The sequence below is a fragment of the Budorcas taxicolor genome, chromosome 5 (genome assembly GCF_023091745.1).
Source record: "Budorcas taxicolor isolate Tak-1 chromosome 5, Takin1.1, whole genome shotgun sequence".
NCBI lineage: Eukaryota > Metazoa > Chordata > Mammalia > Artiodactyla > Bovidae > Budorcas > Budorcas taxicolor.
In genome coordinates, this window is record NC_068914.1 from 41,609,785 (window position 1) to 41,622,698 (window position 12,914).

The window sequence follows — 12,914 nt, forward strand, 5'->3', positions numbered from 1 at the left end:
GTCAGACGGCAGGCCGGAAGTCTTGCGCCGGGCGGTGCTTGCTGGGACTCGCAGTCCCAGCACCGAAAAGGGGCTCTCAGGCTAGGCTGAGCTGGGACTACAACTCCCAGCAGGCAGTGCTATGACCACCTCTTCTCCCGCCCCGTTGCCACAGCCCACCTGCCCACCGCGGGTTAAGGCTGGGAGGGCGCAGCGCCCCGAGAGGGCCGCCGCACATGCGCCTTGAGGGAAGATGGCACCTGCCGGCTGCTGCTGCGGCGGCTGCTGGGGCGGCGCTGTGGCCGCCGCGGACGCCGCCCGGCGCGTCTTGGTGCTGCTGCTGCTGCTGGGGGTTCTGTCCGCCGGGCCGGGACCCGGCGCCTTAGCCACCGAGCACTACTCGCCGCTGTCCCTGCTCAAGCAGGAGCTGCAGCACCGGCAGCAGCAGGAGGCCCCGGCGGGCGGCGGTTGCAGCCCGCAGTCCGGGGACTGGGGGGACCAGTACTCTGCCGAGTGCGGCGGTGAGTGGGGGGCGGCGGGCGGGCGTCAGAGTTGCGGCGGAGTGCCGGCGCGGCTGGGCCGTAGGGGCTGCGGGCCTCGACGCCCGTGCTGGACGCCCTGGCCTCGCGGCAGCCGGCCGTGGCGTGTATCCCTGCGGGAGCCGGCTTCTCGAAATGTTGCGCCAGGGCCCCTTCCCGCCGCTCGCACCCACGCAGCTGTGCGCCCTCCTCCTGAGGCCGCCTTGGGGAGGGCGGTGAATAGTGAAAAAAGCTGGCAGCATTCTCCCGAGGCCAGGGCGGGCTCTCTGCAGCCCTAGCAACTTTCCAAAGGGTGGAGGAGGAGATGGCAGGTGGCCCGGGGCAGCCTCAGTCTCTGCTCTGGCCCCCTGCGGGTGCTGTGTGAGCAAGGGAAGGAGCAAAAAGGACCGGACCCGCGTCCGGAGCGGGGATGTCTGGCTCATCTTAGGTCTGGAAATCAGATTTTCTGACCTCCCTATTGAGGTTTTGTATTATACATAGCCTCCAAGAATTTGATCCCTGCAAAAAAGGAGAGAACAGAAGCGTAACTTCATTTTATCTGTTCATTGACATCTTGCTTCCAGTTGTTTAAGACTGACCTGTGATCTGTCAGGTGTCTCCCAGAGAGTAAAAATAGTCCTGTGGGTTCCTATGTATGTCAGAGCCGTCTATGTGTCTTGGCACTGGGCCAGCTCATTCATTTAGATTGGGCACTGTTGGCCTCAGTTTATTCCTCAGAGGCAGGGTACATATGTCCATTTTTTGAAGTTCTGTAGTGGGTCCTTTTGGGCTTCCCTGGTGCCTGTAATGCAGGAGACCTGGGTTCAGTCCCTGGGTTGGGAAGATACCCTGGAGAAGGGAATGGCTACCCAGTATTCTTGCCTGGAGAATCCCATGAACAGATGAGCCTGGTGGGCAACAGTTGTCCATAGGGTCGCAAAGAGTCAGACAGGACTGAAGCAACTAACACTTTCACTAAGTGGGCATTTTTACCTTTCAGTCCCCTCCCTTCTCCTTCCTCTTTCCTCTTGGCCTGTGTGAGTTCCCTTGAGGTTTGCTTTTGAAATGTGGGGTCTGCTTGACTCATAGGAACTGGCTGGTTGGTTTTATGGCCTGACAGCAGTCTAGCATTGTTTACCTAGGAAGACGATAAGTATTTTTGGTTGAGATGAAATGTCAAGATTAGCACAGTGTGATTTCCTTTCACCACAATCTGACTTCCTTGAGGGAGTCTCACTCGCTGAGGGCTATGTGACTTCTGTATTTTGTAGTAGGCCGTGGCCAGTAACAGCATAAATGCACAGTGGAAAGAGAATAGCTTTTACCTCTGTCACTTTCTGTGACTCTGATCAGGTTAATTACCTGTCTTTGCATAATTGCCACCTCTGTAAATTGAAGACTGTTCCCTAATGACAGGGTTTCATTTTCTTCACAAGGATGTTGTGAGGAAAATGAGAAATAGCTGTCATTTACATTTGCAGTGCTTGCTGTGTGCCGGGTGCTGTTTTAAGAACTTTAAGTTGATGAGGCTATTCTCTTAGCCTGTTCAATTCAGTTCAGTTCAGTCGGTCAGTCGTGTCCGATTCTTTGCGACCCCATGAATTGCAGCCTGCCAGGCCTCCCTGTTAGAGCCTTGGTTACTATGTCATTGGATGTTTGCTCCTTTTCTAGGAGGAGAAAACGGAGGCACAGTGAAATCATCACTTTCCTGAGGGCCCACAGTTGGACAGGGAGGAGCCCAGGTAGTCAGACTCCTGACAAAATTTGTATGAAGCACTCAGTGGTTATAATTAGGAAAACACATTTGTAATATTTACAGGCATATAGAAAGTAGTGCCTAAACGTTCTCTTCCTTTCCCTCCTCCGTATTCATATGATGCTCGCTGGCTAAAGGAGACCCTGATTCTAGGCAATGAAAGATACAAATCAGTTTAATTATGAAATCAGTTGATTTTGTTGATCTAGGTAACACATTTCATTTTGTAGCCTCAGGCTTATGCCAATGGCTAAGAGTCCTCGTTGGAGCCAACTCTGACTTGTATTATGCTTTTCCCTCAAATAATGATAAATGTCGGTTTTCAGAACCAGGGCATTTGGAAGAATCCTGTTCATCCCCCATGCCTTCGCATATAGAGCCTAATGTTCTCTGCTTCAGGGGATGAACAGAGGCTTTAAGCATGTTTTAAATGTCTCAGTTTTCTCTTTGTCTCCTCCATGTAGTACTTACTTTCTCAGTCTTCCAGACAGCCTCCCCTGGGCTGACATGAATGTTCCAATAGCAGCCGACATGGCTTGGCTGCTGCTGTTGTCACCCGGGAAGTAATTGCCAGGGTCGACTCCTTATGCTCTATGGGTCCCCAGGTGTTCCCGTTAGCGTTACTGGCTGCAGTGTGTGACAGAAGCTCTCTCTTTTGTGATAGAAACTCACCCAAATGTTTCTCTTATTTCTCCATCCTTGTCCTAGACAACCAGATAGAAACAAGTGAAACCTACCTTGATCCCTCTCTGTTCCAAGAAGAACAGATGTAGCAACAAATTTAGGATTTAGAGCGAGCCAGATCATAGCCCCATGCTCTGCATCTGAAGCTCCTAGATGATCAGTATCAGGTCTAAGCAAGTGCCAGGATCCAGAACTAATCAGTTATTCAAAATCAAGACATGACCTCACCAACTATTAATCATGTCACTGGACTGTCCAGCCCCGAATCAAGCCAGCCCCTTTTCAGAGGGTGGACACAGCCACACAGTGGCTTTTCAGAAGCCTTCCCACTACTGCTAGATATAAATAACTGAGTTGATGCCTGCACAAGCCTGAATCTGCACACCTTTGGATGAGCTGTGTATGTATTCTCTTAAGACAGAAAGTTCAGTGACTGTAGGGCTGAGGAGAATGGCTGGTGGGAGCTGTCGGTCTGGAGAGGACAGTGGCCAGAATCCAGGCCCCAGGGAGCAGCCTCGGGGAGCCCAGTTGCCCAGATGACAAGCTTGGATGGTCTCAGTGCCATGGGGCTCAGCCTGGCTTTCCTGTTCCCTAACCCCCCTTCAACTTTTTCTCCTCTAGCACATTTTTACATTTTGCATTTTGTTTGAATAGCATGTGTAACCTCAAAATTCTGATACCCTGTTTTCCTATGGTGAAAATCATCCTACTCTTTTAAAAAATGAATACAGTAATGTACATATTTTTTGAAATAAAAGTAGATGCTCTTCCCCTTCCTTGTTATCTTTGCCCTGTTTGTAGTGTGGAATTGTGGGAAGAAAGGAACAGAAGTTTACTCCTAATTCTTTCCTCTGGTTTTATACTTGTCTACACTGCGTCCTTATTTAACACAGTGCTTGACACTGAGGTAGGTACTGTTTTGTCTCCATTTTACATAAGGGGAAACGGAGGCAAAGAGAATGGTTACTTAGTAGAGAGTCAAGCCAGGGTTTGAACCTGGCCTATCTGTGAACTGCTTGTCAGTAATATTTGCATATTAGTATAATTTGTGTGGGTTTCTTCAGTCGTGTCCGACTCTTTGCAACCCTGTGGGCTATGGCCTGCCAGTCTCCTCTCGCCATAGGATTCTCCAGGCAAGAATACTGGAATAGGTTGCCATTTCCTTCTGCAGGGCATCTTCCCAACCCAGGGATTGAACCTGTGTCTCCTGTGTCTCCTGCATGGGCAGAAGTATTCTTTACCACTAGTGCCACCTTCTTACTAACATTATTGATAAAGTCCTATGCCCTTTAGATTTGTTTGTCGAGAGTTACATTCTTAGATGGCTTGTCCTATAATTATATGTTTACATATGCGCAGGGTTGTTCCATTGAATCTGACATTTTGGACTGTAGAGGGGACTGGCCTGTTACTTAACTGAACACCTGTGTGTATGCCTCCTGGATGCTCCTCAGTGTTGCAGGCGCTGGGGTTACAGCGCAGTTGGCTAAGCTCCTCCTTGGAGCCTGTGTGCAGGAATCAGCACGCACAAGGCCTGGGGAGAAGTGCCTCCAGAAACAGAGTGGTGTGGGGATGCTTCTTTGAGAAGCCCTGGGAAGGCCTCTGCTCAGATGACATGAGCAGAGACTCAGATGGAGTGAGACTTGGAGAAATCTTAAGTGTGTTAGTCGCTCAGTCCTGTCTGACTCTTTGTGACCCCATGAACTATAGCCTTGCCAGGCTTCTTTTGCCTGGCATGGATTCTCCAGGCAAGAATTCTAGAGTGGGTAGCCATTCCCTTCTCCAGGGGATCTTCCAGGGATCAAATCCGGATCTCCTGCATCACAGGTGGATTCTTCACCATCTGAGTCATCAGAGAACCGCGGTACCCTTAACCTGACACCCTGAAGTCACAGATCTGGTAAAGGAAGGTTTAGTTCAGTTGTCACTTGTCCACTGATTCAAGAAATCAGGTTTTCATTTCTGCTCTTCCAGCCAAAGTTAAGCTGCGTCTCATTCCAGTGTGGCATTCATCTGTATTAAATATGTCTTTGCATGTTCTTTATAGAAGGTCCAGCTGTATTTTAGTTAAAACGTATGCATTTCAAGTACTTGTTTCAAAAATACTTTTGTTTTCCTTATTTGAAAATGTATCGATAGAACAGTAAATTTATGTGAGTTTTTTTCTTGCTACTGTCTTCTTGAGAGTATTTTGTCTCCTCCTAGGTGGGGTGTTTTAGTACTTGATGTCTTTATGGTCATTTTCAGATAGCCACCTTCATCCAACTGGTGGTGTTAGCAGCTGTTCGTGCTTAATGCCTCAATCAAGTCCAATAATTACTTTACAATCTGAAGTAATTTTCTTCGGTTTGTTGAAGTTAATAATCCCAGATTTGAGTTCCATTTTCTCACCGTTCTTTATGGAGAACTGAATATTAGTGTCTGTCTGATTTGGGAGTTTTAACTGCCAGATAAACAAGGAAGTAGTTGTGAATGTCGCTCTGTGTTTTTGACAATCAGACGGCCTTAAAGATTGTCAGTATTTATGATCTCTCTCTTAATTGAGGAATTGGTTTCTTAAATACATGAAATTGATCTTATTGCTCACAGCCTTAAATTATGGCTGTGTCTTCAAGGTGGTAAGGAATCAATAGAGGGAAGCTTCTGTGATGAGAGCCATTTCCTCTTTTGTTCTGGCTGCGGGGAAGTTGAGAGCCAAGTTTTATGCCCAGTCATGGCAGCTGTAAGTAACCCTTTCAGTTGCGGTGTTTCCTTGACCCCTTCTTCCCTTGGCCCTGATTTTCGGTGTTATTTATCATACACAGTTTCGTGGCTGATCTCTTCCGATCTTTTTAAAGCACACAAACAAATTTGCCGGTGTAAAGGAGTGAGCTTATTTCAAGCACAGAGGTTGAGGCTTGGAATGATGAAGAGATCCGTGTATTGTTACCTCAGCCAGCCCAGGCCACTTATCACCAGGAGGGCGAGCAGCATTTTTCAGAAAATCATCTGATTTAGGGGTGGTTCTTTGTAGTGAGCACTCAGTGAAGCTGGGTGTTTGCATTTGTTGTTCAGTTGCTCAGTCATGTCCAACTCTTTGTGATCCCATGAACTGCAGCTCTCCAGGCTTCCCTGTCCTTCACAATCTCCCAGAGTTTGCTCAGACTCATGTCTACTGAGTTGGTGATGACATCCAACCATCTCATCCTCTGTTGTCCCCTTCTGCTGCCTGCAGTCTTTGCCAGCATCAGGGTCTTTTCCAGTGAGTTGGCTCTTTGCATTGTGTGGCCAAATTATTGGAGCTTCAGCATCAGTCCTTCCAATGAATATTCAGAATTGATTTCCTTTAGGATTGACTGGTTTAATCTCCTTGCTGTCCAAGAGCCTCTCAAGAGTGTTCTCCAGCACCATAGTTCACAAGCATCAATTCTTCAAAGCTCAGCCTTCTTTATGGTCCAACTCTCACATCCATACATGACTACTGGAAAAACCATAGCTTTGACTATATGGACCTTTGTCCGCAAAGTACTGTTGACAAAGTAATGTCTCTGCTTTTTAATATGCTGTTTAGGTTTGTCATTGCTTTTCTTCCAAGGAGCAAACGTCTTTTAATTTCATGGCTACAGTCACCATACAATGGTATTTCCATACTCACTAGCTTTTTCCTGTAGAGCTGTTGTCATTAAGAATTACTTTTATCTTTTGCAAGTTCCTGTGTGCTGGTAGATGTGTTCTGCTTTGGGTGACCTGGTGGCTCAAACAGTAAACAATCTGCCTTCATTGCCGGAGACCTGGATTCAAGCCACGGGTTGGGAAGATCCCCTGGAGGAGGGCATGGCAGCCCACTCCAGTATTCTTGCCTGGAAAATCCCATGGACAGAGGAGACTGGTGGGCTACAGTCCATGGAGTCGCAAAGAGTCAGACACAACTGAGTGGCTTAACACTTTCACACTTTCACTTTTGGATGACCAAGGTTATTTTTTTCCCCTCTGGATGCTGGCATAAAATACACGGCCTGGGTTTTAAAATCTAACCGCATGGAGCATGACTGCGGGAAATGGCAGAGCACTTTCGCTATACAAACTTTTCAAGAAGTGTCTTTTACAGTGTGTAAATACAGCTTGGCTATTTGTACTTGGTAAATACTTGGCTGACTGACCAACTTATACAGCATCTCCTTTTCATAATGTAGTGTTTCAAAGAGGTCATCTTTTCTTTTTGTTTAAGCTTGTTATCTTGCAGACAGAATAAGTACAAAATTTATCAAAGCAGAATTTTAATACTTTTCACTTTGGGTTAATGCTTCCCAACATTTTCCATCTGCTGTCCTTTTTATTTTCACTCTTTATTGAAATATGACATGCAGAAAAATGCTCATATCACAAGTGTAAAGCTCCCTAAGTTTTCACAAACTGAGTAATGGATGTAACCAGATAGAACCCCAAACCAATAACTGCTATCTATCCTTAAGCGTGTTGATAGTCTTACTCTGTGTCACCCTTGTTTCACTGGGAAATCCTTGCTGTGGCTTCATCTCTGATTCAGGAACTGGCACAGTGCGTGGACTCTGCTCGGATGCCGGCGTCTTCACACGGCCACCCGGGGGTCCTGTGTCGGGAGGTCTGTCCTCTACTTGGCACCATTTCCGCAGAGGAGACCAGTTGACTTCTCATGTGACTTTTTTCTGCCTGTGTTTGGGATGTTCTAAGTGATACCATGTTTCCTTGTCAGTAATGGTTTCACATTACTGCCTAGATCTGCTTCAGCTTTCCCAGTAGAGATGATGATGTTTGACAGTAGGTGTGAGCTTATGAACAAGTCTTCAGCTTGTAAAAGTACACTTTGAGCATCGGATGCGTTTTCAGTCCAGCTTAAACTCCAGGCTAAATGATCAGCCTTTGTGGATAAGGCCCGCTGCCCTGTTGGTTGCCTGCAGCACCTGCCACCCTATTCTGTTTTTGAATTGGTGCTGTGTAATTTGCTTCCATGCTTCTTTTTCCATTCTGTGCAGCTGACCAGCTCCTTTTCTTTTGGGTTTATACATTCTTTACATGTGTTAATACTTTCATGTGAGTTAATACAGCTTCAATCAGATTATATTCATGTTTTGCTAAAAAGCCTTTCTCTCTTTAAGATGGCTTTTGCAGATCCTTGTTCTAGAGGATTAATTATATATGTTGACTTTATAATCTTAATTCTCAATGGGCAGCCTCTATTTTCAATTTGTTTTATGATAACTTACGCATCTCAGGTAAGTAATCTCAGTAATTACACATTACTGATGAATAATATTAGAATAAAAGAAACATATAAATTCTTGAGGAGGAAAATTTTCCCAGTTACTACTTTTCCTATTATTACAGTTTGAAAGAAATACCTCTTGAGACCGTCCAGGAAGTTAATATACAGCATCTTTATTACCGAACCGAACTTGAGTCTACTTGCCCACAGCACAGCAAACTGATCTGCTGATACTGGGTTGTCATGAAGGAAAGTTTAGTGTTTATTTGCAGGGCACCAAGCCAGGAAGACGGAGAAGGTGATGGCACCCCACTCCAGTACTCTTGCCTGGAAAATCCCATGGATGGAGGAGCCTGGTGGGCTGCAGTCCATGGGGTTGCGAAGAGTCGGACACGACTGAGCGACTTCACTTTTACTTTTCACTTTCATGCATTGGAGAAGGAAATGGCAACCCACTCCAGTGTTCTTGCCTGGAGAATCCCAGGGACGGCAGAGCTTGATGCGCTGCCGTCTGTGGGGTTGCACAGAGTTGGACATGAGTGAAGCAACTTAGAAGCAGCAGCAGCAGCAAGCCAGGAAGAATGGCAGCTTATGCTCAAAAGTTTGGTATGCACCCAAACTTTCCATAAGCTTTCAAGGAAGGGTCTTAAAGGCAACCTTTGGGATGAGAGTTATAGGCTGTGGATTTTCTTCTGATTGGTTGATGGTGAGATGATTAGGTGATGTTTTGAAAATCTTAATCATCAACCTTCTGGTTCCAGCCAGCCTGGGGCTACAGGCGTGTGGTCAGCAGGCAGTCACCATCCTCCACCTAGGTGGGCTCTCCGCTTCTGCAGAACATCTTCAAGATATGCATCAGATTGTTATGTATATCCCTTCAGGAGGAACTGGGACTTTTATTGCTGAACTATTATTTAAGCTACCATTACTTTTCTTGCTTTGAATTGATGCTTTTGAATTGTGGTGCTGGAGAAGACTCTTGAGGATCCCTTGGACAGCAAGGAGATAAACCAGTCAATCCTAAAGGAAATCAGTCCTGAATATTCACTGGAAGGACTGACTGATGCTGAGGGTTCAGTACTTTAGCTGTCTGATGTGAAAAGCCAACTCATTGGAAAAGACCCTGATGCTGGGAAAGATTGAGGGCAAGATGAGAAGGGGGCCTCAGAAGATGAGCTTGTTGGATGGCATCACCGACTCAGTGGACATAAGTTTGAGCAAACTTAGGGAGATAGTGGAGAACAGAGAAACCAGTTGCTATAGTCCATGGGGTTGCAGAAAGTTAGACACAACTTAGCAACTGAACAACAACAGCTTTCCTTGCTTGACTGCTTTTCCTTAGTTTGTGTATGCCCTCACTTCCCTAAATGGTTACTGCTTGAATCTGCTCTTTGAAACTCAGGGAACGCCTAGGGAACTAAAGCCTGTTTTCTACAAACAAGAAAAAGGGTATATGGAGGGGCTTTTGTACCTGGTTTTATACTTGGTTTCAACAACTCCCCACTTTTCTTTGATGCTCCTCAGTCTTGAGGGGAACAGGGGCAGAATGAGAAAGAGAATAAAGTTTTGAATAGAAAGGTTAATCATAAACTTGACAGGACCGTTTTGTGTTAGGGGGATCCAATTTCATCCTCAACAGTGGTTGTCTTACAAATGTGGAAATGGATAAAAGCAAAGGTACTATAAGTTAATGCCATGTAGCACCTGCTTGGCCTTCAGGTAGCTGCTCCAACCACAGGTTATCCTACAGTCGGGACTACAATTGTCAATAAATGTCTGGCACTTTGACTTCCAAGTTCTAGCTCCTCCATGGGAAAAGCCCAGTCATCCTTGTGTTCAGGTGAACCAGGCCCACCATCTTTTATACCTAGAGTGAAGTGGTCAAGTGATGAGCACAGCAGCAGCTCTGGAATTCCTTATAAAGCATTTTCCTTCAGGGATTGGCCATGGGGTTTGCTGTTGGCAAGCTTCTCAGTCAGTTTTTTACTTGCAGGACGGGAATGGGTGTCATATGCACTCTCCCTCCAGTGACACGTCTCTCCTCAGCAGGAAGTAACGCTCTCCTCTTACTTGATTGAGAAGGAAGCAATGAGGAGAGAACTTCCACGCTTTCCCACCGTCCTAGGTGTGGTCCGGTTGCCTTGGAGGGTGCTTCTGCCCACTGCAGCATTCTCCTTGTGCCCAGAGTCATTCCTTCACATCTTCCATCAGCATACAAATGGTTGTAATAGCTCCCATCTTGCAACAAAGACAGGACCACCGAGTCCTTCCAGCCACCACCTCATCTCTCTGTTTACTTTTACCGCAGAATTCCTCAAAGAAGATGTTTGTATATACCATCTCCATGTCCTACAGTCAGGTCCCATATCTTCACCCAAGACACTCTTCTTAAAGTCGGCTGTGTATACAGCTTAGGAGAAGAAAGAAAGAAGTTGGATGGCATTGCTGCAGTAAATTATCACTAGGCCCCTGCATTGGTATGATGAGTGATGACCGATGTGCTGTGTACCTCTGTCCGTGGAGTATGCTGGAGCATAACTGGCAAATCGTCATCTCAGTTTCTCTGTTTTGTGACCTTGAACATGTCCGTTAATACTGATCGTCATTCCCCTTGGGTACAATGAGCCCAAAATATGTTCTACCAGTTTCAGAGAGTGGAGCATCAAAAAAAAAAAAAAACGTTTGTGAAATTATTTTGAAAGCTGTAAAGTACTGTGGAGACCAAAATAAACTTCAAGAAAGCAGGAGGAAGAAAAGAACCAGGAATTTTCAGGAAAGAACCAGCAATTTTAGCCTGGATGTATATATTAACATTTTACAGTCATTCTGTGAACTGTATACATTATGTCCATTCCTCACAATTGCCCTATGAGGGGATGTGGTGGTACTTTTTTCTGTTTCACAAGTGAGGAAACTGAGGCTAAGAGAAATTCAAGAGAAATCCTGCGCAAAGTCAGACAGCCAGTTAGGCATCTAATCTGAGTCATCCTGTGCTCTGAACCACTGCTGCCAAACTAATTACATTTGAAGCCAGGGAAAGGGTAGATTTAAATATTAAAAGAAGAGCTGGTTCTTTGAAAATACAGACATTAATTAGACTAATTTAGCAAGGCTAATCAAGAAAAATGAGAAGAAACCAGTATAGCTGGCCCTTGAACAACATGGGTTTGAACTGTGCAGGTTCATTTATACGTGGATTTTTTTTCAGTAGGAGATGCTATGGCGCTGCATGATCTGTGGGGTAAATGTGATTGTGAAACTGCGGATTCGGAGGGCTAACTATAAGTTATACACAAATTTTTAATTGCATGGAGAATCAGCACCCCTAACCCCTGTGTTGTTCAAGGATCAACTGTATTTCCCTTTAGGAATCATTGTAACTCCATATATCTTTATGACAAAGATGTAGAACAATTCTAAGAAACAATTATAAAATCCCTCCTCAGAAAAAGGTAAATTACCAAGTTTATTTTCCCTCTGCCTCTTAAATATCTTGTTTCCATCAGGGTCAGCTCTTCTCATTGAACTTAAGCTTCCTAAGCTTTCTTAGAGATCCTACCTGCTTAATCATCCACCATTTATGATTATCAAATTTATATCTGTAGCTCTCTCTCTCTCTGAAATCTCCTACTACACACAAGACAACTCCTGGTTTAGCATCTCACGAACACTTGCTTAAACTGAAAGTTAGCGCTTTCAGTTCAGTTCACTCGCTCAGTCGTGTCCGACTCTTTGCGACCCCATGAATCGCAGCACGCCAGGCCTCCCTGTCCATTACCAACTCCCCGAGTTCACTCAGACTCATGTCCATTGAGTCAGTGATGCCATCCAGCCATCTCATCCTCTGTCGTCCCCTTCTCCTCCTGCCCCCAATCCCTCCCAGCATCAGACTCTTTACCAATGAGTCAACTCTTCACATGAGGTGGCCAAAGTACTGGAGTTTCAGCTTTAGCATCATGCCTTCCAAAGAAATCCCAGGGCTGATCTCCTTCAGAATGGACTGGTTGGATCTCCTTGCAGTCCAAGGGACTCTCGAGTCTTCTCCAACACCACAGTTCAAAAGCATCCATTCTTCGGCGCTCAGCTTTCTTCACAGTCCAACTCTCACATCCATACATGACCACAGGAAAAACCATAGCCTTGACTAGACGGACCTTAGCGAAGTAATGTCTCTGCTTTTGAATATGCTATCCAGGTTGGTCATAACTTTTCTTCTAAGGAGTAAGTGTCTTTTAATTTCATGGCTGCAGTCACCATCTGCAGTGATTTTGGAGCCCAAAAAAACAAGTCTGACACTGTTTCCCCATCTATTTCCCGTGAAGTGATGGGACCAGATGCCATGATCTTCGTTTTCTGAATGTTGAGCTTTAAGCCAACTTTTTCACGCTCCACTTTCACTTTCATCAAGAAAAGCACTCTTCCTCTTAAACTCCCAACTTCAGTTACTGGCATAGCTCCGAATCTCTAGCTGCACATTCTGGGGATAGTGCCTCTTTCCTCCTCCCATGCCCAGTTTTACTCAAGCTTTGTCTTTTTTACTTCATATCTCTTTAGACTATGACCCTGTTTTAACTCAGTGGCCTCTACATTTGTTGGGACTTTCCTGCTTTTTAACTAGTCACAGCCTGCACCTGGCCTTCCTGCTCCAGTCTCCAATCCTCCTGTCACCACCATCAGTGATCTTCCTGCTGAAGCTTTCTGTGGCATCTTAGTATTAAAGAGGAAAGGAAATAGATGAACTGAATACTAGAGAAAC

The 12,914-nt window shown here is 45.7% G+C and overlaps 1 protein-coding gene across 1 annotated transcript in view; it reads left to right on the top strand.

The window, feature by feature from the left end:
* Positions 1–232: 232 nt before the first annotated feature.
* Positions 233–12,914, top strand: part of TTC13 (tetratricopeptide repeat domain 13) — an 82,792-nt gene continuing 70,110 nt past the window's right edge. Inside the window, exon 1 of the mRNA XM_052640040.1 lies at positions 233–500. Within this exon, the coding sequence (XP_052496000.1) occupies positions 233–500 (268 nt within the window). The remainder of the gene's footprint in view (positions 501–12,914) is intronic.